The 25,750-nt window shown below is 38.6% G+C and overlaps 1 protein-coding gene across 5 annotated transcripts in view; it reads right to left on the reverse strand.

Annotated features, from left to right (window-relative positions):
* Window positions 1-1,256: 1,256 nt before the first annotated feature.
* The window catches only part of SATB1 (SATB homeobox 1), a 74,664-nt gene continuing 50,170 nt past the window's right edge, over window positions 1,257-25,750 (reverse strand). For 3 of the 5 annotated variants that reach the window (XM_041466552.1, XM_041466550.1, XM_041466551.1), the window contains 3 exons: window positions 6,071-6,274; window positions 5,476-5,571; window positions 1,257-2,965 (listed from right to left, as the gene is read on the reverse strand). In XM_041466552.1, coding sequence (XP_041322486.1) covers window positions 2,483-2,965; window positions 5,476-5,571; window positions 6,071-6,274 — 783 coding nt within the window. In that variant the 3' untranslated portion in view covers window positions 1,257-2,482. The remainder of the gene's footprint in view (window positions 2,966-5,475; window positions 5,572-6,070; window positions 6,275-25,750) is intronic. The other 2 variants (XM_041466554.1, XM_041466553.1) reach the window with 2 other exon arrangements.

A 25,750-nucleotide genomic window follows, 5' to 3' on the forward strand; every position in this document is an offset into this window, starting at 1 on the left:
GGTGCCAGCAGTATCTTCCTGCCCACCAAATCAGCTTGCATTGCCTGGGCTACATACTCTGCCCCTCAGCTGTGTACAGGGGTCAGTCCTAGCTCCATCTGCATGGCTGTACACAGCAACAATGCCATTGAAATCAGGGAAGAAATACAATCATGATCACAGTCACTTCCCTAGACTAGGCTTATTTATCCCTATTAGTGACCAGCATAGCTTTGGGCTATCGATAGTTTTATAGCTACTACAAGTCCCTTAAGCAAGAACATAGTTTTACTGCCTTTTTATTGGAATGCAATGCCAAATTACATAGATGTGTCCCTCCTAAGGCTTATTTCCGTTCCAGAGTGGTACTAAGGCTTTTTCTTTCAACTGGACTGGATCCCAAACCCAAACCATAGTGTAGCCCTAACACAGTCCTGGAAGAAGCCAAGAGGTGGCCGCAGCTGAGATCTGCTCAATGGACCCACAAAAGACATTGTGACAAAGGACAGCCTGCAGCAGTTTTAACTTTCCTTATGAACTTAATGGAACTAAACCAAGACTTTTGCTAAGAGTCATTTATGCCTTTGAAATTCATGTTGAGTTTTGTAAACTTTTAGTCATTTCAGGAAGAACTGAACTGAATCCCCATCCCGAGTCACACCACGTGTGAGTTATTTCTCTCCTAGGAGAACACATTGTGTACTCCATAACTTGTAGCTGCAGACTGCTCTTCAGCCTAGACATGAGCCTTGCATAAATTCAGAGGTCACCAATTGTTATGGCTTTATCAAGAACCTTATTAGTGATCATTAAAAATAATCTTGCTTAGAAGGAGACTGCTATGGGCAAAGCCCATCTTTCCTATTTATTTTATGACTATTAATGTTTTTTTTTAATGTTTATACATTAGTGCAAGGAACAGTGTTAGCATAATTCTAGTGTAAAATAAAACCAGCTGTATCCATTATAAGTGTATTACTGCCAGGAACTGTAAATATGTTTATGCCTGATAGCCTTCTGACTCAATAATATCCTGCTATCTCTGTTGGGCAGGCAAGTTTTTAAACCAAGAAAAGACAGGTTATGATTTTCATAACCAAACTGTGTTTCTTTTTGAAGTATGTTATCTAAATTCAAATTTTAAGAAGGTCATTAAAAAAAATCTGCCTGTGGTTTTTAAGGAGAACAAAGTGGTGGCAAGAAGGTATGATGTGCACTAAGAACAAGTTATTCTTCCCAGATATACACATACGCAGACAAACCCTGCCATATCATACCATACAAACAATTTTAATTGTGTAGTTACAGTCAATAACCACTCCTAGTCAGAACATTTCTGCATAAAGAAAATTGTGATACACTTATAAAAACAGCCAGCTGTAACAAAATAACTGGTGTTTTCATAGCAATAAACTCATAAAAAAGAAATACACCTTTATACAGAAAATTTATACAGCTGTAGCTTTAAAATTGATTGTAAACCAAAGGAAGACACATTGCAAACATCAATTATTTTCACATTAATTGCATAAGTTTCTAAGGTGATCTATTAGTTTTATTTACCTAAGCTTATTTGCATGATAGTAAAAATTGCATACAACAATAAGAGTGAAGCTTATAGTATGAATTGCTTGGATAACATAGAGCACTTTTTATAGGCAACTGTGTAAAGCACATTTTCTCTATTTAAAACTTTTAAGACACTTTGTTTTACTGCCCATCAAAATACATTTATAAATAGAAAAAAAAATCAGTATGGTAACAAGAGAAGCAATATTACATTTAACGGAAACTTCCAAAAAAATTAATTACAACATGATGCTGCAGGATCTACAAATAAATAATGAGGACTAAATCGTGTTTCACATTTTCTTTTTCATTTTCTCTAAAACCATGTAACAATGAGAATGGAAAAAAAATACAGTGACCTTTATTTCCAAAAGAAAACAAATCTGAATTACGGCAGTGCCATATAATACAAGGCATTTGTTGGCATATGTTATCTTTAAACTGCATTCCACAGTCTATAGTTCTTTTGTAACATACAATAGAACAAGAGTAACAAACTCTTTTTATTTTATTTTTTTTAAATAAATGTGATTTTTCAAAGATCAAGTGTGGAGTGCTACAGTAATAATTAAAAAACAAGAACAAAACAGAAACGAAAAACAGTAAATCACAAAAGTTGTAATGCTTGTCTGAAGGCTCCAGAATCAAAATCACTGGTATCATGCTTATTGGGTACACTCACAGTGTATCCAGTGAACACAAATTAATATCAAACAATCCTCAACGCTTCATCTGTTGCTGCGAAGCAGTTTGTAAAATAGAGTAAAACATCTAGTGCAGTCTGCATTATCCTTTTTTTCAACTTTTGTGCAAGTTTTGGAAGATTCATTGGCCAAACAATGAATAATAAGGGTTTTTGACACAATGCAAGATGGAATTTTCATTTCATTAGTAAATACCAGCGGCACTGTTGAAAGAAAATAATACTTTTAGATCAGTCTTTCAATTCAGCATTAATCTCTGTGTTCCCTTCTACTGATAACTCTTCTTCTAGTTTAACTGAAAAAAGCGTGTTTGCATTTTTGTCTTGGATGCTGTCTTCTAAATCCTTGAGCAGCTCTTCTTCCTTGTATTCTGCAACATCCACCTCCAAACCAGAATTGTCCTTCAGCTTCCCATGGTGCTTGAGATAATATCGCTGGTTCTGAAAGAACTTGATAATGGTGTACTTGGGCAGGTCAAGCTGAGCGGAGAGAGTCTGGATTGCTTCTTCATCTGGATACAGGCCTACATCTTGTATGAAACTCTGTAGGATCCCTAGGGCCTCAACAGAAATCTTTGTTCGCGGTCGGGGTTTCTGACGATTTTCATCCTCAGATTCAGCTGGTGATGCTACTGTCGGTTGCCTTGGGGGTAGTCTGGGACCTGGTTGTTGTTGCTGTTGCTGCTGCTGTTGTTGCTGTTGCTGCTGCTGCTGCTGCAAGACAAAGAACAGCATTTTTTTGTACATGTGTTCTTGCTCATATTTTGTTACTGAGAAAATCCTGAGGAGGGAGTAGGGGGAAGAAATTGCAGAGCTAGAAACAAAGGCTTAGTAAGTTTAAAGAAAAAAAAAAAAAGGAAGGGAAAAGAAAGAAAGAACAAAAATAACACCGTAGCTTTGCCAGACCAAAAGCACCGATGACACAACATCGGTGCGGTTTAGCTGACAAATTTTAATGAACATGCTCCATGAGTCAACTGCAGACAAGACAAAATGCTAAATGACATAGTATAGGATTAACTTGACCAGCTTAGCCAGAACTGTAGCAAGGGCAAAGTGAGAAAAGTGCCAGATGAGGGCAAACGTGCCGGAGCTCTGCCAGCAACGGCAGCTGCTGCCCAAAAACAAGGGCTGCAACTCTCTAGCAATAGCTAGACGAACGGGCTGGGGAGTCAGGGGGAAGGGGAGCATTTTATCTCTTTAAGTACAGAAATATCTCACTGCTGATCTGACCTCAGCATGCACTGAAGTCTTGTCAAACTTGCAAACATTACAACAGAATATGCTGGCTGGAAGTGCCTAACGTGGCGCTGTCAAACCCAGCCTCAGCAAGGACAAAGGGACCTGGAGGTAGGAAATCTGTTTCTCCTTCTGGATCTGACCTCTTCTGCCTGTACTTTCTGAGCAGGCCTGCACTGCCTGTATCCTAACAAATAAACAGGGAACAGACCTATTTACCTGCCTCTGTGTTTGTGCTGGGGATTATTTAGTTAATATTTATAAAGCACTAAGATGCAAAGCTCTAAATAAGTTGCACTATTATTATTAGAAGGGAACATGCTGCATTCCAAAAACTCAGGCAATAAAAATGAGCCAATATGCACATCAGAAGAATAAGATAAAGCAAATCATGATGTAAATAATTAACAAGAGCTTAAAATGAAGTTTTGCAAGCATGGATTCAGAAACATTCTTAAAAGGTGAGGCACTGAGCCCTAGGGATAGAAATGTTTTTCTCATCTACCACCAGAGTACAGTACACTATAAGATCATGTTTAAAATCAAAAGTAAATTTATCAGCTACTGTTTGTGTTGACAATTATTTTGCTGCACAGCACAGGAAGCACTGGTTAGTAAGATATTTTGGATCAGCAAATTTCTTGTCATATGGTACAAACCACTAGTTATTATTAAAAAACAACCACAGCAAAACAAGCAGTTGCTATCACTGCTTTTTATTTCCCTTTGAGAGTCTCCCTTCAACAATGTTTGTGTTTTGGTAGTGGCTTCCAGGCTTCTAGTAGCAGTTCTTTGAGACCCTAAGAAGCACAAAATCCTGTACAAATGGTATAAATACTGGAGGGATTGTAATTCTGTCCACTTCATAGGGACTCTTGTGGTTGTGGAGACTTCGCACAAACATCCACAACTGGTTTAGAAGCCACTGCTTTAAGTAATCTTCATATTTTAAGATCGGACACAAATGCCCTGGAATTGGGGCTCCTTCCTCATCCCTGTTCAGGTCTTTCCATGTTTTATGGTCTGTGAGCAGTCCAATTCAAGGCTTCTGTCCTGAAGAGATTCAAGACTACTCCCACCACATTAAATACTTATAAGACTGGAGGCTTTGTATATACAGTTTGAAAACTTGTGTCTGAGCTACATATTTATGCATCTATAACAATTACCATGTAGAACAGCAGAGACAAAACTCAGGCCCAATCTCCCAATCCTTACTCTTACAAGTCATATTAAGAGATTACAATGCAACTGCTTATGTGAATAATATTTATGAGATCAAACACACAACTTTTATCAACAAGGCAAGAAAATCTAAGTAAGTGGCATAGTGGTTGAATGTTTATACTGTGCATAAGCTTCTCCTTTTATCCCCTTAAGAAGCGATTTTATTAAAAACAATGTACATTTTCAAACAAGTGCTGTTTTATTACTTAATATAGATCTTTCTCTCTCTTTTTGCTAAATCAAACAGCAAGTTTCCAGGCTTTCACAATTATTTTAGTACTTGATATCCTAAGGGATTGTCTTATTCAGTTTGCTTTATCTTTAATATACACTCATGTTGTTTCTGGCTGCGAGATAACTCTATCCTTCCTAGCTTTGTAAACATTTTTCTGTATAGGTAATACAAGTGATACACAGGGTCTCAGCTGAGGCTGGAAAAAAAGCGTGGGGTAATATCTGCCCTTTAAGAAGGAGCAGTTACAAGAGTGACCTCAGGCCTTTTGTGAGAAGTGATTAAAGAGTCCCCAGCTCAGAGAGACAGCAGTCCCCACTGACAACCTGGGCTACACAGCTTAGCACAACAGCCAGCTCCGCTCCCGGCTGGCAGCACCTGTGCCAGCAAAAAAGGGTGTGTGCAGCTCCTGCAGGAGGCCCGCTGGGGCTGCCCTGAAGCAGAGGGCAGCTCTTCCAAGCCTCATGGTGTGGGTCTTGCATCCCCTCCTGTCTCTCCCTGACATGGTGCCCTTGTGCCGGCTCACCTGCGGAGCAGCACCCAGCCAAGGTCCAGCGGTCAGCAGGCCTGGTAGGAAAGCGCCTCTATGCTCTCCTTTCCCAAGGGTGGTGGGAGAGGGGCTCTGAAGGAAAAACAAACAAATATTGACTCACCCCAGTCTCAGCTGGGGTTCAAGTGGGATGAGAAATCCCCTTCCCTTCACTCCTACCCAGGATGAGCTACCACTGCTGAGGGATCTTGCTTGGTTTTCAAACAGCAGCACAGCAAGGCCCTCCTGGTCTGCTGGAAAGGAAGACCTTTGACCGGTGCCACACACCCCTGCCTTTTGGCACTGGTGCCTGTCCAGCCAGGCACAGCCAGCACGGGGCTCGCCCTGCCCCGCGCAGAGCTGCCTCTGCGCTACCACCACACACATTAGCAAACAAGCAGCGAACCGAAGCAAGAACTGCGGGTGGTCGCACGGTCTCCTTTGAACTGTGGTGGTGATGGCAGCGCGCTCTTATCTTGCACCGGGAGACCTGCATTTAGCCTGACCAGGAGGGAAGAAACACTAATTTCCTTCGCTCTGTTTAAAGCTTTATTTACTTAGTGCTCTGCGGGATTGGCCAAGGTAAACTAACCTGAATCTGTTCTGCTGGCACATGGATAATGTGGGAAGGCCTGTCACCATGGTGATGAACTGCATTGCTTTCTTGTTCATAAATGGCATCGCGTTCAGGCTGAGGAAGACTGAGGAACCTTCGGATCATGGAGAGATTCTCCCAGAGGGTCCTGTTTTCTGGTGATGGATCTTCTTTCCAACGTAACAGCTCACAGAGCCACCCCTTGAAGACAAAACCAGCAACACATTAGGTATTTTTTTGTCACACTGCAAGGGGCAAAATGAGGGCAAAATGTGTACTTTAGAGGTGCTGCATTCTCTCATCCTCTCACCTGATCAAAAGGGCTTTCACTGCACAGACTGGGCTTAAAGCAAACACCAATGCACCAATGCTCATCCCTTCCACAGACCCTTACCAACCACAGGCATTTTGGAAAGAGTCTTCCCCTTGGTCTCACACCACAGTGCTGCTATTTGCTTGCTTGACTGTAGGGCTGCCTAACGTAAATCACAGCAGTAGAGGAACTCCCTAATATATCTTCAAAAGACAGGAATCCTATGACTAGATGCAGCCAAGCAATAACTTCTTAATTTCTGCTACAAGTAGAGGTTTCTCTGCAGGTGAACTTATTTCAAGTGATACATAACTGTTTCCAGATTGTCCTCATAGACCCAGAAATAAACCAGTCTCAGTTTTATGTACAGGATTATTAGGGGTTGGGGGGAAGGAAGATGTGCTCTAGCTTCTGATACGCCCTTTATACATTTCCATGTCAAGGACAGCAAGGTGCCTATGAGTCTTTGGGGTACATAATATGAAGCTGGCTACAGAATCCTCTGCAAGAACTGAAGCAGTTGCTAATTTGCTTCCAAAAGAGACATATGAGTTCATCACGAAAATTTAATGTTTCTTTACATCTTAAAATTTAATTGAGGATTTTTTTCTCAACTGTGCAATGGTAGTTCTAACAGAGGAATGCAAACCCTCTAGCTAGGACAGTGTACATCAGCAGAAATTTTCTAATATATTAAAATTTAGGAACAAAATATTACATCTATAAAACATGCATATTTCCTTTATTTTAGCTTCAAGGATCTGTTTTCAAAAATAGGTCCATGCAGTTTTATTTCTTAATGCGGTAGGAAAGATAATGTGACATTTTATTGAATCAACAAATAATATAAATGTACAGAAGCTTTTAGATCCTTTTTACATGTACCAGTAGTGGATTAATGGTTTATCCAGACTGGTTCACTAACACATACAATAGACTCATAGATACAATATGGATATGTATTTTCTTGAAGATATTCATATCTTTAGCTAATAGTTAATAAATGCAGTGTAAAAATATTGCCACAACAGGAAGAGTAAAAGTATACAAATAATGTTAATGCATTCATATTGTAGATGAAAATATTTAGTGAAGTGTGTATAAAAATTGGAAGTATATTTGCTTGGATATAAGTGAAAAACTGAACAAATGACACAGAAGAAAATGCCCCCAAGAAACTATCAAAATGACAAATGTTATAGAGATGGTGGTAGCGGAGCTGAAAAAGCAAAAATTTAAATGGGGCCAAAATCTGCCAGGTGCTCATGAGGTGTGCAAGGGAGGGAGCTGAGACAAGGGAGAGCAGGGGCAGCAGAAGGGCTACCCTACACCCTGGGGATGGAGCACACCCCATTCCTTGACCATGCACTAAGTGGGGATGCTGGGTATTGCCCCAGGGTTTAGCAACATGACTTGGAAATGTGGCCAAATGCCTTCACACAGAGCACACAACACTCAGCCTGTCCTGGCTGGAATTGTATGGCATGTTTTCAAAACAGTAGCAAGGGTCTCTGGAATCTCACTGGAATGTATTAGCAGGGTGAGCTGTCCCTGCCCCTAACAAAAACAAGGTGTTGCTCATGGCTGTCTGCTCACCTTGCATCCACGGGGATACTGAGTGCTGGATGATGCTCAACAGCAGTATTCATTTATTGCAGTAAGTTAAAAGTGGTGCACTCAGAAAGCAGAGGCAGCTTCTTGGGGACGGAGGAGAAATTATGATGAAGATAAACCAATCTAGATAATTTAACTGAAGAGCAGTTACAAAATTCTTAATTAAAGAACCCCAAAGCCACAAACCATCCCATGCTAAAGCATAAAAATTGTCCTTTGCTTGTCTGGAATCTGCACTGCTTTACACTGAAAGTGTTGGTTTTCTTTCTAAAGTGGTGAAACAAAGAGCAGAGCTGTCTATCATGACAGTTTGGTGGACGTAAAAAAAAAAAGACAAGACAACCTGTCTTCACCCCTGATACCTCTCCAAGGCATACGCACAGGCTGGAAAAGAAGTTGCACCATGCATTTAGAAGCTGCACATGTTTTGTCTGCTGACCATGGGAATCACAGGGTTTGTTTTTTCTTGAAAAGGCAGTAGAAACCCTTTATAACTAAAAAATATCAAGTAGAAAAAAAAATTCCTGGGAAATAACATTTTCTGTTGATTAAACATATTTGCAACAGTTTTTGTTAACTAAGAAATACCTTCTGCCCTTACTGTCTTTTCTGTTTCTGTATTTACTAGGTCAGACCTTATTTTTATTAACTACTGATAGCTAACATTGTATTTACAATGTTTTTCTCTCAATTTTTGCACTGAAACAATACTTCTAATGCCTTATCTAAAATTATTTGATGAATTGTAACCTGAAACATGTCTCTGCTAGCCTTTCAGGGATTTTGAGATAATGAAGACAGATACTTCTGACAGGGTACACAGAAAAGATTACTGTTCTACCAAAATGTCTCTATTGACTTGGCACATTTTTAAAGAAGTAGACACACTCTGATGAAACATTTGATGGAAAACATGGAAACAAACAACTGAATTATTTTACAGTTACAAGGATAGAAACTAATTTTTTGGTCATTCATATTTTTGGTTTATTTCTCTATATATTTAGGAAACCTGATCTCACCAATGTTCTCAGATGAGATAGTGGACAGACAGCAAGAGAGGCTGTAGGCTGTTTGTTAAGAGAGTAAGCACTTTATCCCAATATGCTTTCTTTTGGTTCAAGACAATTCAAAATAAAAGTATTTAATTTAGCTTCTGGTTCAAAATTCTGTACATGAAATAAAGCTCATTTATAAAAGTCACCTATATGAAAAAGCATGAAATGTTTTCACAAAATTTAGGAAAAACAATCATCCAGACTTTTCTAACGGTTAATTTTAAGTTCTGTAAAATTTATAAATTTTGTTTCTATTTGATCTAAAAAGGTATGAAGTGCTGCAGATAATGCAGCTGAATCTGCAAGCAAATGTAACAGGGCTGGTTTTTCTCCTTTCATACTTTTTTAAGTCTAGAGCAATTTCTGCCTAGTTTCCTTTTTTCCTTGTCTTTATAGTTTTACAGGAAGTGGAAATGACCACATAATAATAAGGAAATATTTATAAATCAGATTAGATCACAACCGGTTATACAGCATATAGAGTACATTGTTAAGAAAACAGCATTAAAATAATGAGGTTGATACATTTATGCAGAAAGGCAAACCCCCCAAAAACTCTGCAATGACATTGGGAACAACCTTGATTTTAAAACAGAGTAAATTTGCCAGGCAACATTACACTGAATATAAAGAGAGTACAAAGCAAAATATAAACATTAGCCACATGTAAATATGTTTGGAGAACTTTCAGGATGTTACTACTTTTCAAACTGACAAAGTTTAATTTGACACCTTCTGTTCTAAAACCTTTGTTTCTATTCAAAATCACGCCTTTAGCTGCTATCAATCACTATGCTCTCCCTATTACTTAAAATACTGGCATGGGCCCTGGATAAGCTGAAAATGCCATGCAGATGAATTCTGAGATAATATGTTCAAACCTGTTATATACAACACAAATCCTGTAAAGTTATGTATTGTAAACCTACATTTATTGGGAACTAAAAGTCTTAAATCCATCTGCTACAAAGAAAATACTGTTATGCACTTTCAAGTAACCAAGTACCATCTGCAAAGGTCTTGCTACAGTAAGCAAGAAAATGGTGAAAAAAAAAAAAAAAGATGCTAAACCTAAGATATTTAAAATAAATAAGAGTCTTCTGTCTGGTTTTCTGATAGGGATTTAGTAAAGAAAAACAAGACATTAAAGGAAAAAAACCTGTGAAAGCTGAACTGCCAAACTATTGCAGGAAAAGCGCAAAGAGGATAACTGCCAAAACTTGGGCTCTGCAATACCCATGAGCATGCTTATTTTAAAGAAAGCGTCTATGCATTTTATCCATATATCTAAATTCTATTCTTTTCAGTCAGACCTCTGCTGTGCTTAAATAAAATCTGCTCTTTCACATGGAATTTCTAATAAAATATTCTTCCATTCTTTATTATTGAAAAGAAATCTACACCTAAGGTGTAAATATCTGCCCTAATTACATCAAAGAGGATAGCATTACAATAATGAAAAATGTTCTCTGGCCAAAGCTTTCCAAATCAGCAACAAACACATCTAGTCTGAGAAGGGAAGGCTACAAGGTCAAGCAATTGAACTTGTTTGGTTAATTTGTTACATTGATAATAATTTGCCAAATTATGAATATTTCTTACAGAATAACAACGACTTCAGCATTTTTTAGAAAGGCTGTAGCTTAAATCTAAAAAGGGAAAGTATTTTAGAGTATCAATGCTAAGATATGCTCAGGATTTTTTGGTTATAGTATATTTAAGATTATTTTGTATCATTCTCTGAGGCATATAGTACAATAAAAATATATGGTGTTAAAAGAAATCAATCTAAATAGGGAGGTATTTGATACCAACATTTTAGCAGAAAGTGTGAATTGCATTTCAGCATCTACCATGAACAAAGACTAAGTACATAATCCATTAAACAGTACTTCTAACTAAAAAAAAATTGAGAATTGTAGACTAAACTAAAGTAGGCATTTTGAATGAGCACATTTTCAGCAACTAACTAGAAAGCTAGCAATTTATCATTCAACAAATAATTTTCTACTTTTAAAAGAATCTGTAAGTGTTACTTATGCTAATGAAGACTGTTTTTAATCTGCCCACAAACATGCTAATAGAGGGCAATTTTTATTATTTACAATGCTGAAGGCACTCCAGTTTATAGAACGCAGATATGAAATTACACTTGGTAAAATGGGCTCTTAATTGTCTGAGCAATCCAAATCCTTCACCTTTAACAGGAAAGCTCATAGACAAAACAAAGGAAAAGAACTCAGGGACTAAACTTTAAATATTGACTTTTTCCCCTTCAAAAGCCATCCAACTTGCTTTACAATCTCATTATTGTTCCAAATGACTGCACTCATCTTAGATACTTATATTTCTTTACTCAACAGATTCCACATGTACAAAGGAAGAAAAAGGGCCAACACAACCACTACCATATACGCATATAGTATTAGTCTTTAGTATTAAACTTGTAAGCTGCACATTGCACAGAAAGGTTGCTTTTGGAAAAGTCATAATACTTTGAGTGAGATACATAATGGTAGCAAAAGAGTACTGAAAGCATTTTAAATTATTTACTAGGTTAAAAGGGTGAAATGGTACTTTAAATACATCAAATTTCATCATCTGGGCCATTTTTTGGTGGCAAAGTGGTATTGATCTTTCCAAATGCTTAAAATTAACTATTTCCAGAAGGTCATTATTTGATTAAAGGCATTAAAGTTGAGGGCAAGAAATGATGCACTTTGTCTTCTTTCCCATTCAAATAATCGTGTAATTTAATCAGAACTATCCCTTCATGTCCTGTAATAAAAATGTTTGTCTTAAGATATTGTTCTTTACCTAACATATTAACCTTTAAATGTTATGAAGTTCTTAAGAATAATCTCTGCTTAGAGAAGATTCTTCCATAATGCAATGAAAGGATCTCCAGCATTTAAATTGATAAGGCCAAATTTCCCCTACACATTGATTGGAAAATGCATTAAACCCTTCAACTGAGATTTCGTACAGTGTTGGACAGGACCAAAAATTCAGGGAGTTGTGAATCAGTAAACTCATGCATATGGCATTGAGAAGCAAAAATAAGCAAATGTCACTTCAGCACAAACAAACATGACCAGTAAGTAACAATGGACACTGCTTATTTTCTCTGGGAAATGTTGTTTGTGCTAGATTTACATTATCTGAAAAAACAGAACAGGGAAATCAGGGAACACCCACTGCAGGGTACAAACAGAGCATTTAATTCAAAATTCATTTTCATGCTAAGATCCCTTAAATCTGACTTATTTCTGTGTGAAATACCTGTGGGTTTAGACGTGGGAAGAAGCCTGCATGACAAGAGCAGTCCTTTTTACCCTTAGATGTTATTCTGGAATTTCCTGCTGTAGGAAAATTCGTTCTGACTGCAGGTTTATCTTTCCTAAAATACATAAAGTGTACTGGCTAGCTCCTATGCAAAGCTGAATAGACTTAAGTGCTTCACAGAACAACTGTAGTCTATTAAAAGAAAAGCCACTGGATATTTTTATAAAGAACTGGGATAACTAATAACCTACCGGACCTAGCAATTTTTGATACTGACCAAAACATTTGTTAGAGTTCATTTTAGCTTATTTTTTCAGGAAATTTTAAGCACTGATTTCCTTCTGTGAGGCTTATAGTTTCAACTAATTTTAAAAACTGCAGTGAATATTCAATACTTTGGGATTTCCTTATTTTTCTAAGAAAATTGTGCATCTTGAACTTAGGAAGCAAAAGCTCATTTTCAGCTGGTTCAAGAAGATGAGTAGAGATACCAGAATATGAATTCTCTTCTTGATATGTGGCCTAAAGTGATAATAAATGTACCTGGAACAATGGTTGCATTAGTATTTTATTCACGCTAATCAGCCTTAAGTTTCAGGCTTTGCCTTTGAGCATTGTCCTAAATCAGAGAAAGTTTGAAACCTGAATCTGTCCCTTTATCTCCAGATATTCCTGGTTCATCTATTTTACTGGCTTTCATTACTAGAATGTTGAAAAAGGAAGCCAGATGTGGATTTTAAGTAAATCTGTATCTACCATCATCATAGATGAGATTTGAAACTGAAAACCCCACAACCTCATATGGCTTTTCAGAAGAAAGGTAAACTTCACTGGCAGAAAAAAAACTTTGAAAAATACTGAGAGAGATTATGCCATTCCTTAACCTTCTTATCCAACCTTATTATTCAGCTACACCATCTGTCTGCATGGTACCTCCACCTTTTGTCTGTGTGGTGAAAATCAAATGACCAAATACCTAGCAGTGATATTTTAGTATATTTTATTAATGTCTCTTCATTCCTCTGCCTTTTCCTCTCCCTAGCTGCAGCATTTCAAAGTTAAATACATATTTCTATTCTTGTAAACATCCAAACAAATAAATGAGAAAGGGAAACTTGCTAAAGCAACCTCTAAAATTCAATGGCAAGCATCAAACAAGTACAGAAGCAAAATGAGGTGGAGAGCTGTTTTGCTGTTCCCACAGCCTTGTCTGTCCTACCACACCTCTGTTTCTACACAGAGCCATGGTGAGAGGCCAAAAGCCAGGGCTTGCAAAATCTACCCAGATTAAGGAATGAAGTTGTATCAAAACTGGTCCATATGTCCCTGTGTATGAGCACTGCAGACACCACCAGCTCATGGACAGAAAAAAACCTAACCTGTAACTCTAGACCTGACTGAAAACATAAGTATCATTACTTTTTAGTTGAGTAGAGAGGAAATTCAATAATCTAAATTAAGGGCTTCTCCCAAGCTTGGTTTCTTTGCTCTCAGCTTCCTTCACCTTTTCTTTCCCCTATTCTAATGTATCTTTTTTACAACATTGCCTTCAATTACCCAGCAATGACAGATAGGCACAAGCCCTCATCAAAACCACAAGGTATATACCTTTGAAAATCTTATATAAAATGCAACTACATTCATATGCAAAGAGAAAAAAGTAATAGATGTAAAAAAAAATGAGTGCAGCTTTACTCTACCTTCCTGTCCTCCAGACCCTTCTTCTTTCACACACACCTTACAATTGGCATTGTAAGCGTGAGAGAACATCTGACAAAAATGGACTTAACAATAATAAAAAAAAAAAAACATAGAAAGAAAAACCACCTGCTAATTATTAAATAAGCCAGTCTTAGTCTGGTACATTACTTTTTATAGTACAGTCATATAAAATGGGTCAATGGATTTCACAGAGGGTGACTGATAATATATATCAGCCCTTTATCTTTTATTTAAGCAGAAAGAAGTACTGATTTCACTGCAATATCAATGTGTCCCTTGAAAGTAAATACAACCCTAAATTCAACCACGACTCTTAACAGCCCACATTTATTTTTTCTTAAACATGCAATCAATTTTGTATGGCAGCTATATCTGCAGTTTAGTTAGAGAAGAGTCTTTAATAGAAAGAGCCTGGCAATTTTAAAAATCTTTTTTACTACTATCAATTTACAATGAACAGCAAATGTTTATTATTACATTCCTTAAAGAGATTTAACATTTGCTTTGGGGGAAAAGACCTCCAGTAAAAGAGCCATTGGGCCAAAGTGTCACTTTTGTAATTACTTATATGTTAACTCATCATGTTGTTATATACATATATTTTTTTAAATATTATAATTTCCCAGATGGAGCAATTTAATTTCATGGCTTCTTGTCACATGTTTTTTTCTTTCCAGAATTCACTTCGGATCAGGGAAAGATCTACCACACATTGAGGAATCACAGGCTCACAGATATTTGGACTTCATTGTAAATGCAGTTCAGCTGACAAGATATTCCAACAAGTGACATCATTCCAAAACACACAGAGCTCAAATCCATTCTCAGACATTCCTTCAAATTTTCACAGCCTAACTAAAAGCTTTCACATAGACTTGAATTAGACATTTAAATATTCTGAGAAAATGTCTCATCTCTTGCAGTTAAGCTGGATTCTGTGGCTCTCAGTTTCACAGTGAAGAACACTTAATGCCTTCATAAAGCCAAGGGTGAAGGGAGTCTTAAGAAAATTGAAAAGAAACTTTTCTCTGACTTTCCTCCAGATTTTGTTAACCACAGAAACAGTCAGAAAATTAATAACGTTCATTATCTCAAAGCAGTTTAAAAAAAAAATCTTTAAAATCCACACCTGTGAGAGTTCAATGCCTCCCAGCAAATGAGAAGGGAGCAGACAGAAGCACGTATCTTGCCCATGGAAAAAGAAAGGCAGTGAAATCCTCAGAAAGCTAAAATACCCTTACTTGGAGTACAATTGCTTGCGGCAGAAACTTAAAATAATAGGAAAGCTGGATCAAAAGGGAAGCTGGAGAGATCAGGTTTCTCTCTCCTGGGTGGGAACCAACACACAAGTGCTTCCAGGTAGTTTGCCATCAGGATGAGGTCAAGAACAGCCACAAGGGAAAAGTTCCTAGAGAGAGCAGTTCTTAGTGTTACAATTTTCCTCAATGGCCAAGAAGAGTGCCAGCCCAGCTGAGTCCCAGTCCCAGCTGTATTTCCAGACATTAGTTTCGGCAGTGCCTTCTGTCCTTAAGTCAGGGACTGCAGGGAGCAGCACATGTCCTCTTCCCCTGAGCCCTCCCATCCTGTTCCTCAGGTGAAAAATATCAATCCTTTTAGACTCTTTATATAAAATAGGAGTAGCAAATGATTTATTGGAGGTGAAGCAAATTGGCTCCCTTAAAGCAAAAAAAAAAAAAAAAAGAAACTAATTCAAGCCTTTCATAGTTGTTTTTTTTGTTTTTTTTTTAATAACTAGTCTTTCATAAAGAGGGGGAACTTCCTGTATCAGTAGAACTTTCTCTTGCATGCTACAGGTACTAAAGATGCTAAGCACCAGGCTCAGCAAAATAACCAGTCACTTGAGTAAACCCACAGATGTTAACTGCTATGTGTTCATTCTTGCTAAGTTCAGGGAATTCTGCTAAGGACTTCTCAGTCCAAACATCTTTGCTTTCCAAAGATTCTAAAAATCTAGTCATAAATATCATATATTTATATGCTTCTAAAATTCCATCCTGAAATAAGGTAACATAACACTGCACAGGAATAAAAATGAGATGCCCCCTGAATAACAATGTGCTTTCAGATATAATCTGGCAGATTTGAAATTAGATAAATATTTGCAAATTGGAAATTTCCCCACTTAGCTAGCTGCGTGCCTGCTCTAGTCTATTCAATAGATGCCAACAGTTCGGGCTAACACATAACCAAAAATCTGAAGTTTGACTTAGAGGTTGAATTTGAAGAAAAAAAAAAGATGCAATGCGAAATTATTAGGAACAGCAAAATAAAAATTTATCTGGAACAAAATATCATCTCCTTTCTCACCTTGCACCTAGAAATCCTCCAACATTCTTTTAGGTGTAATGTGTTTTGAATTACACAGTTTAGGGGAGAAAACACACATCTGTTATTTCTTACTCCTGCCTTTGCCCAGCAGCCATTCACCTGATTTGTAATTGGTCACTCCTTTAACAAATTACTTCTTGGACTGTTACTGTATATTTGTGCTTGCACAAGATGCCTTTATTCATGGCAGTTACATATTTAGCAGCTCTCGGTTTTTCAGCAGGAATTCTACCCTGTCATTTCCTGTTTAGTTACGGGTTGAGCTCGCCTTTGTTTTCTGTGCTGTTTACTTGGTACCCTGCTTCCCCCACAGCCGGGAACCACAGGCTGCTCGCTAACTCCTCAGCCTCCTCCTCGCCTCTGCCACCACAGCTTTGTTTTCTTTTATGCCCCTAGTTAACTCTCATACAGCTCACTCAAACTTTCCCCCTTTTTATTAATAGTAAAAACACTGATATACTCAATCTTCAAAAACCTCCTGAATTAGTATATGCTCACAGAAGGCACAAGCAACCTGAGAAATCAGAGTATGGCTCTTTTCCTGGCTAAATCTGTGTCACCATGCAGAGAAAGGAACAATGCTTCACCCTAAAAGCCAGCAGTGCTGGTGACCAGTCCAGCAAAGGCCAAGGGCATGGAGTGCCCACACTGTGCCCCACACACAAAGGAATACGTGTATAAAGTCATGGTGTGTGTGGGGATGTGCCTGGGGTGGGATTCCAGCAGGCACGGGACAGGGGTAGGACAGGATAAAAAGGCAGATGGAGCAAAAGTGGGTAGTGAGGGTGTTTAAGGGCCAGGAAGGGGTGGGAAAAGTCCAACGAGAACTAAGAGAAGAGCCATATTGAGAGGAATAAGAGAAGGTGGTGAGATAAAAACAAAACAGAAGGTGAGGGTATAGAAAGCAGGAAGAGAGATTAAGAAAATCCATTCTGCCAGAAACAGCACCTCTTGTCAGGCAGACAGCAGGTGCTGCCTGGGGAAGAACTGATTCACACATCTGGAGTGTAGGAACCAGAACACCTCTACCTAAGAGAGAAAAACTAAAAATAAAAGGCTCAGAGGAGGTGGCAGAGGGTGCCATACTTTCTTCCTTTGGCAATCCAGTGCTTCCCAACTGCGTGACATTTTTTGAATAGCTTTCTGGAGAAATGAATGCTGTATTTCCAGATCTTTGCAAGAATCTTGACAGTTCATTTCAGCATTGCCTCATCCAATATGAACCCTTCCTGTCCTCCTCTTCATCTTACTTCACACTTATTTTTCTGATATCTGCCGCCACAGCACTTCCATGGATTTGGCTGCTCCTCCAGAATAAGATTTTCACTTTTTTGGGGGCCTGCACGGATCCTGGGGGAGTCACTAATGGAGATGGCACTGCCGTCAGTGAGGGACACTGATGGCACACCTGCACCAACCAACTCAGATCTGGGAAACTAGTTATGCAGTCAGAAATGCAGTCAGTAGCTGCTGGCCAACTGGTATGAGCACGGGTCTTTAACCTTGTCTGCAGCAGCCTGGGGGGCCATCAACACAGCCAAATTTCCTGCTACAAACTGCACCTTTAGTAGCTTTCAAAACCTGTCCTGTTCACCTTCATGTGACTGACTTCAAACTGAGTCTTAGCTCCCTGAGTCTTGCACTTTCAATATTGCCACTGCATCACAAATCACTGCCAATGGATAAAACACCCTCTTACTAAAGCTACTTTTTTTTTTTTTTTTAAAAAAAAAACCTCCCCTGGAAGCCTTATTACAGATTAGATTTAATGAATTTCTATCCCATGTACTGCTCCACTCCTCCTGCCTGACAATACCTGGAACAGCTTTCGGAGAATCTGCTCAGTTCCATTCTGCACACTTTTACATTTTTTTTCCTTGCTGCAAAAATTATTTTAGAGTCTTATAATTAAAACTTTCTATCAAAATAGCATAGATTTTTTTCTCTGTGTAGGTAAACTAGCCAACTGTGATCTACTAAAGAGTAGATGGTTTAAAAAAAACACCTTACCAAGTGCTGATGGCTGTTTAATTAGGGAAAGCTGAACAATTTACCTGAAAAAATGAATTTATGAAAAAACCCAAAACAATTTACAGAAATTTCTAGTTTCCTAAAAAGTGTTTTCATAAGAAAATATTTAACTTTTCATAATCTGTTTTCAAAATAAATATGGGAATGTTTTAATAAAAATATGATCAATTTTCCATTTCCAAAGATTTCTAAAGACTTTGAGATTCTTTTTTAAAAATAATCTTTTCCCAAAAGGAAGAGGTACAGGGAAGGGTTAGCAGGGAGACAAAATCCATGGTGTAAAACTTTGCCAGAAAATTTTATTTCTGTTAAATTTAGGTAGCAGTGAAGGCTACATTTTGTGGTTAGAAGCTCTTCTTAAAGTGAGGTGTTTGCTGGCATGTTATTTTGAAAACCAGCACGGTAGGACGACTTCTTTAATAAATGGGCATAAACCCCAGAGATTAGAAAGTCTCAGAGTGAGTGACAAACCCCTGTGCAGTATCTGATTTCTTTGCCAAAACAGGGTAGGTTTTTAATAAAGGTCAAAGAGAAATAATCTCCAAAGACAGCAGTGTCTCTTCCCCCTGTATGTTTACTCTTTTATTTCACCCCTTTACAGCTAAAGGCAGACCTTAACACACACGCACACACAAAAGGAAACAACAACCAAAGAGGAGGGAAAAAAAAAAAAAGCCTGAAATTTTAGTTACACCACATGTGGTTTTCATTTGTGAAAAATGAACAAGCTGTTTGTGGTTAAACTGTCTAATCTGCTGTTATCAATCTAGCACTGCATTCAAGATTTACAGGATACATCAGCTTCTGTGCCACATTAGCTGTAAAAGGGAGAGGGGGTGGGAGGAAAAAGGAGGAGGAGAGAGTTTATCCTGAGGAATAATATTTCCAATGCAGCCACACTCACACTACATCTGGTTGTGCTGGTAGCGGCAGTTAAATTGAAATATTTCACAGCGTGTGTCAGAAACATGCAGAATGGTAATTATGACAGATCTGATTAAGCCTGAGTGCCACTAGCTCCCTGGCCAGCTCCGGTTGTGCAGGTGTGACCTTGTGCGTGCCTGCGTGTGTAAATAAAATTAATTACAAGCGAGAGGGCGAAGGCTTCGGTGACATCACAAAGCGGAGAAACTCCCAAGGGGGAGACCTAATGGAATATTTTCCCTCAGTCTAATAATACAGTTCATATTGACTTGAGGTAATTAGTGGGATCATTAAAGCAGTTTTCCCGGCGTATTTGGCTGCCTGATCAGATTAGTGAAAATGTTCTTCAGAACAAGCCCTGTGTGGTCTGCCAGAGAAGGAGGAAATAAAAAGCAACAAAGCATATTTTGGAATGATAAGCAGCGCTGGACTTTTTTCACGGCATTTTGCAGGGCCAGTCCCAGGAGCCTGGGTGCCTGACTCTCCTGACCAGTTCAATCTTTCATCCCAGGTGCACATGCTCCTGCTGCACGTCACCTGAGACTTTTTAATTTTTGTTCTTCTATACTTCAAAACTATGCCATCCCTACCCCTCAATGCTTAAAAAAATCAGATAAAAGGCTTGTGGGATCGCAAGCCCTAGAAGAAATACATTAAGATAACTGGGGAAGGAAGAAGAATTAATGTGATCAGATCCTCCCCACTTCTCCCCAAAAGTCTTACAGATGACTGAAGGACTGGTTTGAGAATCATTAATGTTTTCATTTCCTAATGAGCTTACCCCAGCAGAAGAAAAAGGGGGGAAAAAAGCAAGAAGTTTAACTATGATATAAAGTCTTCCACAGTAACAGAACACAGAGCCCTAATCAAGAAATGGACCATTTGTTTAAAAACAGTCTATTGAGCATGCTCTACCTTGCAAATGGAATATGCCAAGCTCTGTCACAGATGGCAAGCTTTGACAGTTCCCATCCGTAGCGTCGATACTCGACAGTTCAGCACAAGATCAGTGACATTCTGTCTCATTAGAGCCACGCTAATTATCACAGCTAGTTTCAGGGGAAACCATGTGTTGCAATGGTCAATTTGAAGGAGTCTGTGCATCAACAAACTGGTAATAAGGATCAGACACCTTATTATATGACAGCATGCTGCCTATGATCTGATTTACTGAATCAGAGGTACTGAGGCAACACTGAAGCCTGATGGGTTATGGAATTGCGTGTACACAATGAGTAGCTGAAATATGCTTTAAAAATAAAAGGGAGCTATATAGAAACAATACAAATAAAAAATTTAAAATGGTAAAATTATAACATGGAGTTTTTTCATTTGACATTAAGACATGCAGAGATGTTAGAGATCTTGTCAGGCAGTTTTATCTTTAATCAAATCATATAAGATAAATAATTCAAATGAAAACTGTAAAATTATGGATTATGCTAAATTATAATTCATTCCATACTCTGATTTTTCAGTTTCAATAACATGTACCAAACATTCCTTATGTTGTGCCGTCTTGATGCTTTAACATAATTTTATATTTTGTAAAGAGCTTTCTCTTTTTGGCTCTCTTTTTTCATTTGTACATTTAATGACTTAAACTTGTACTTCTCCTAGTTTCTCTCACTCATTTATGCTCTTTCCATCAGACAAAAACCATCCAACCAAAACCCCCAACTCTGCTGTTTCTGGACACCTGCGGGCCACATCCTGCCAGGCACTCAGCGGTCCCAGCGCCTCCCAGGAACGCGCCACAGGCTGCGGCCGCGAGAGCGTTAAGCATTAACTCTCAACCAGAGCAGGGCAGGTGTGCACCGTATCCCTCCAGGGAAGCTCTCCTCAGGGCTCAAATACGCTCCATCTCCTGAAGCTGCTACCAGTCCTTTAAACGGCAGCATTTGAACAGCTCCTGCTGCCACCCGTCTGGCTGGGAACCTCCAGCCTCAGCTGATTCGACCCCACGTGTAAAGCATGCTCAGGAAGCACTCCTTTTCATCAGTGTGTCAACAAATCTAGCCTCTGCCTAACATGTTGAAAGGGCTACCTGGCTCCAAGGAGGTGTTTGAAGAGGTCAATATAATCCTCTTACCAATTAAGTATTCTCTGTACCTGTTTCTTTTTTCTTATGTTTTTTTTTTTTTTTATTTCAGGTTTTAATGCCTTTTTCTCCCTCCTCTGTGTAGATTTAACGGGCAATTACATGCTGATGTGAACCACCTTGAAGATTTTAAGGTTGTTTCTCTTCAATGCATCTTTGTTGATTCATGAAGCTACTGTCTATTCATTATTAGGGGGAACCCAAGGCTCACTGAAGTGAAGCCACTCCACCAAAGCCATACCAATAATGTGGGATACAGTCAGGATCAATGCCAGCCCTTTCTTGGGTCTACCGTGATCAAGAGATAAGAGAGTCAACTAAACTCAATTTTTCTACTTCCTTTCTGAGAAGTTTTGGGTTTTTTTGTTTGGGTTTTTTTTGTTTGTTTGTTTGTTTTGGTTTTTTTTTTTTTTTTTTTTTTTTTTTTTTAAAGCTATGGAAATTTCCTGAGATTTTAACCTTTATTTCTGAGCAAAGATGTTGTAAGAGAGACTAGGACATGGGGCAGAGGAAGGACATGGAACATTCATTTTTTTTTCCCTACCAGAAACCTGAAAATCTTTTTTCCTCTGACCTGGGCAAGACAGAACACACTATGACTCCGTAATTTGATATTTTGTGAAAGAAACAAATCAGCTCTATCTGCCAAGTTTCACAGTTTCACTGAATGACATGCCGCTTTATGGGGCAATTTCTTGATCACATGCAAAAGCCCATCTTGCTTTTTCAGTTCACACTCTTCCTCTTGCATCCCTGCTGACACCCGATCCCAGCCCGACTCCTGCTGCTCATGGCACCTCTTCAACTGCCAGAGCAATCACCCCCAGGCAAAGAGGGGGGAGGAAAACAACATTAAAAATAATAAAAAATAGATGTTGTTGTGTATTTTTGCAGCTAATGTTTTCTAACTACCGTATCTCGCCTTTGCACCGGGGTGAGTGGTTTATTTCCAGGTGGACCTGTGAAACAGCAGACCTCAGAGTACATTGTATTTCCACCTCTCGTCTCCCTGTGCAGCATCCCTCCCTGCTCCACAGAGAATCCATTGTACACTGAGGTTGGGGGGGAGGGGGGGATGGGGGGGAAGGAGGTTTTTAAGCCAAGATTTAAACCCAGGAAGTGACTCAGCTGCTCTGAGGGAGACAAAGGCAGGAGAGAACTTGACTGAGAGCAGGGTGATGGGCAAAGGACCGAGCCCCCTCCTGCCCTGCAGGTTGCACCCCTCTGGGCAGCCTGAGGTGCAGTGCCCTGAGGAAACAGCTTTGGAAATAAATTTCAAAATCCCCTCCTAAAGCCACATTGTTACCAGAGGGTTACTCTTGGTGATAAAAAGGTTTCTTTTCCTCCAGCTGGAAAATAGTTGAATAGATTGTTCTATATCTGCGGTAATGGCATGCTACATCTCTGTGCCAGATCCACAATACCGTGCTTGTTCAGTGTGGGAAGCTGTTTAAAAATGACTTTCCTATTAGAGTATATAGCTTAGTCTCTAGATGGAAAAAGCCAGATCAAAGATATAGCATTTATAAAACTGCTGGTTAAAAAGATAAAAGTGAGATAACAGACATCAATTCTTCACTATAAATCTCTAGGTTTACTACAACATTAAAATTTCCAGTAAAAGCAGGGTTTTATATACCTGAACTCTAATGGCCTATTCTGAAAATATTTATGTCAGGAAAAGCATGGTATTTGCATGCCAAAAGCATTTTTAGTGCCAATGTTTAGCATTCCCTTCCCATTTAACTCCTTCCCATCTACTCATGAGTGCTAGATGCTCTGCCTAGTGCCTACCTGTCGGATCTCCTCCTGCAGCCTCCTGGAAGAGAACACTCTGGGTGCATACAAAGGCAAGAAGTCAAACCCTTCTAATTAAATAGCCACTGCATAAAATACTTGTCTGATGGCTCAGGATGGAGTCTGTAGCATAGTCTGAAAACGATGATTTTACCTCCACACTTTGTACGTGAAACTACTACTAACCAAAGCGAAAGACAGGGATGGAAGAACAGGAAACTGGGCAACACAACACAACAGCTCAGAAGTAACAGGTCAGAACTACATCATTAGATCAGGTTTCTGGAGGTATGAGTAGTACTCCATTAGATTTATTTTAAAATCAAAGCATGATTCTGTGAGAACCAAGTGTCTCACCTTCCACATACAGGCATTTTCATTCGGTGAGAAGGGAGGGCATTTGGCACCTATGGGTGCCATAAAGAGCCATCGGCAGGATTGACTGCAGAAGAGTATTGATTTCACCTGTTTATTTCAATAAAAATAAAACTTATTTAGGCAAATAATGCAGGCTAGCAGCCTGAAACTGTAGTGCATGGGACTCTCAGAGGTACAGAGCTTAATATTACTGCAGTTTTTGCAAACTGTAATTTCCTAAATTTAAGAAAGCATTAGCAATTTAACCTGATTTTCAGCAAAGTATTGCATTCTTCCCTGCTTCATACTAGCACATGCGAGCCACAGCTTTTCAGGATAAGCCGTAACATAAATCTAACTTCTCAGAACATAGCAAACATACAGAAACGCTACAAGTCTCTACCTACCTTATATCTCAGGGCTCTTAGGTGTGGGGGTTTTGTTTGCTTGTTTATCTGTTTTTATGGAATAAAATTAGATTTCAGCATCTGTCACCATCAAGGAAAACTCATCCCTGGCTCCCACATGAGAACATCGTAACCACTGCAGAGTTACTGAACCATGGTATCTTAATGATCATTATACAAATCAACTTTTTTTTTTTTTTTTTTTAATAACAAAATTAAGAATGTGCTTCCATAAATACTCGAATCAGACTTTCAGGTTACAAATTTAATAAAAACCCAATATGATGAAATTGTAAAAGTAATGCCACAAAATTTTATGTGTGGATTCTTTTAATTTAGAGTTATTCAGGTGTGCTGATTAAGTTTTAGCAAAAAATACTGTTGGCATTGCCACTCTGCCATTAGGAATCAACAACCTGCGAGAAGAGACAAAACATTTGGTAAACTTTTCTGTCTTCCTTTTGTGTACATTTTGCAAAGCTTTCTTTTCAAGATAATCTTTAAAAAGCCCCATGCAGGCCTATTAGAAAGACAACCTACAATAAAAACACAAGATTTTAAACACGGACATTAGGTGCTTTGCCAATTAAAGTTCTAAAACTCCCTGAAGATATGATGAATTCCAGGAATTTGAATTGTAGTATTTTCCTTAGCTCCTCAGTATAATCATAGTAACCTTTGAAGTGTATATTTTGAATTTAACAGATTTTTAATTTATTCTGTAGATAATATATTGATCCTTAAAACCATAGAAACTTAAAAACCATACAGAAACATTCCTGTATGGGAAAAGAACTCAACAATTCAAAGAATGTCCTAGCTGTGTCCCGAAACCCATTCAAACCCACATACCAGATAGGCCCTTTCCTTTGGGAACAACAACAAACTGCCAGCAAAGTGCACCATGAAACTTCAAGCAGGCAAATCATCCCCCACCTGAATCAGCAAATGAACTCTCTTAACAGCGCTGCAACCTCGGTCTGATCCCACAACCTTGGCCACAGCAGGCCCCAGCTGCTTTGTTGAGCATCAGGTCCACACGCGGATAGTCCTCCACAACTCAGGAGGATTTAAAAATAAAACTGTTAATCAACACATTATTTTCTAATATGTTTCCTCCAGACTTTTCACGGTAATGAAGTGATTATCCCAGGATTTCCAGTTCCACTCTTGCCAAAGGCACTAACACAGAGCTAGGGAAGATGCTCGTTTTTTACCTTGGCGCTACCCAAATAGAAACTCCTGTAGCGCATCATTTAGTAGCAATTCTGTACAAAGTGCTCTAGTCAGCAGAACATTATCTGCAGTCTCCTGGCTCAGGCAAGCCCAGCCATCTTGCAGATGCTGGCTGCTTAGACATCCAATCTAATGTTGCCCCAAATCAGTTTATTAAGGAAAAAAAAAAAAAATGGCAAGGCCTTCCAGGCCTTTGTCCCCTCACAGAGCTGGTTTAGGTCACATATGGTTTTACACCACAACTCCAGACTGGACTCAGAAATTAATTTTTTATCTCCAAAATGAGATAAAATCAGCAACGTTCAATTTTAGCAATTTTTAAAACCAAAAATGTTAATCAACACATCATTTTCTAATATGTGTCCTTCAGACTTTTCACTATAACTTGGGTTATCTCATGATTTCCAGTTCTGAGTATGGAATCAATATCTCCAAATTGAAAAAAATATCAGAAAGAGATCTCTCTCAAGAGAGGTTCTCATA

This window comes from Pyrgilauda ruficollis, unplaced genomic scaffold, assembly GCF_017590135.1.
Source record: "Pyrgilauda ruficollis isolate IOZ18807 unplaced genomic scaffold, ASM1759013v1 scaffold2, whole genome shotgun sequence".
Lineage (NCBI taxonomy): Eukaryota > Metazoa > Chordata > Aves > Passeriformes > Passeridae > Pyrgilauda > Pyrgilauda ruficollis.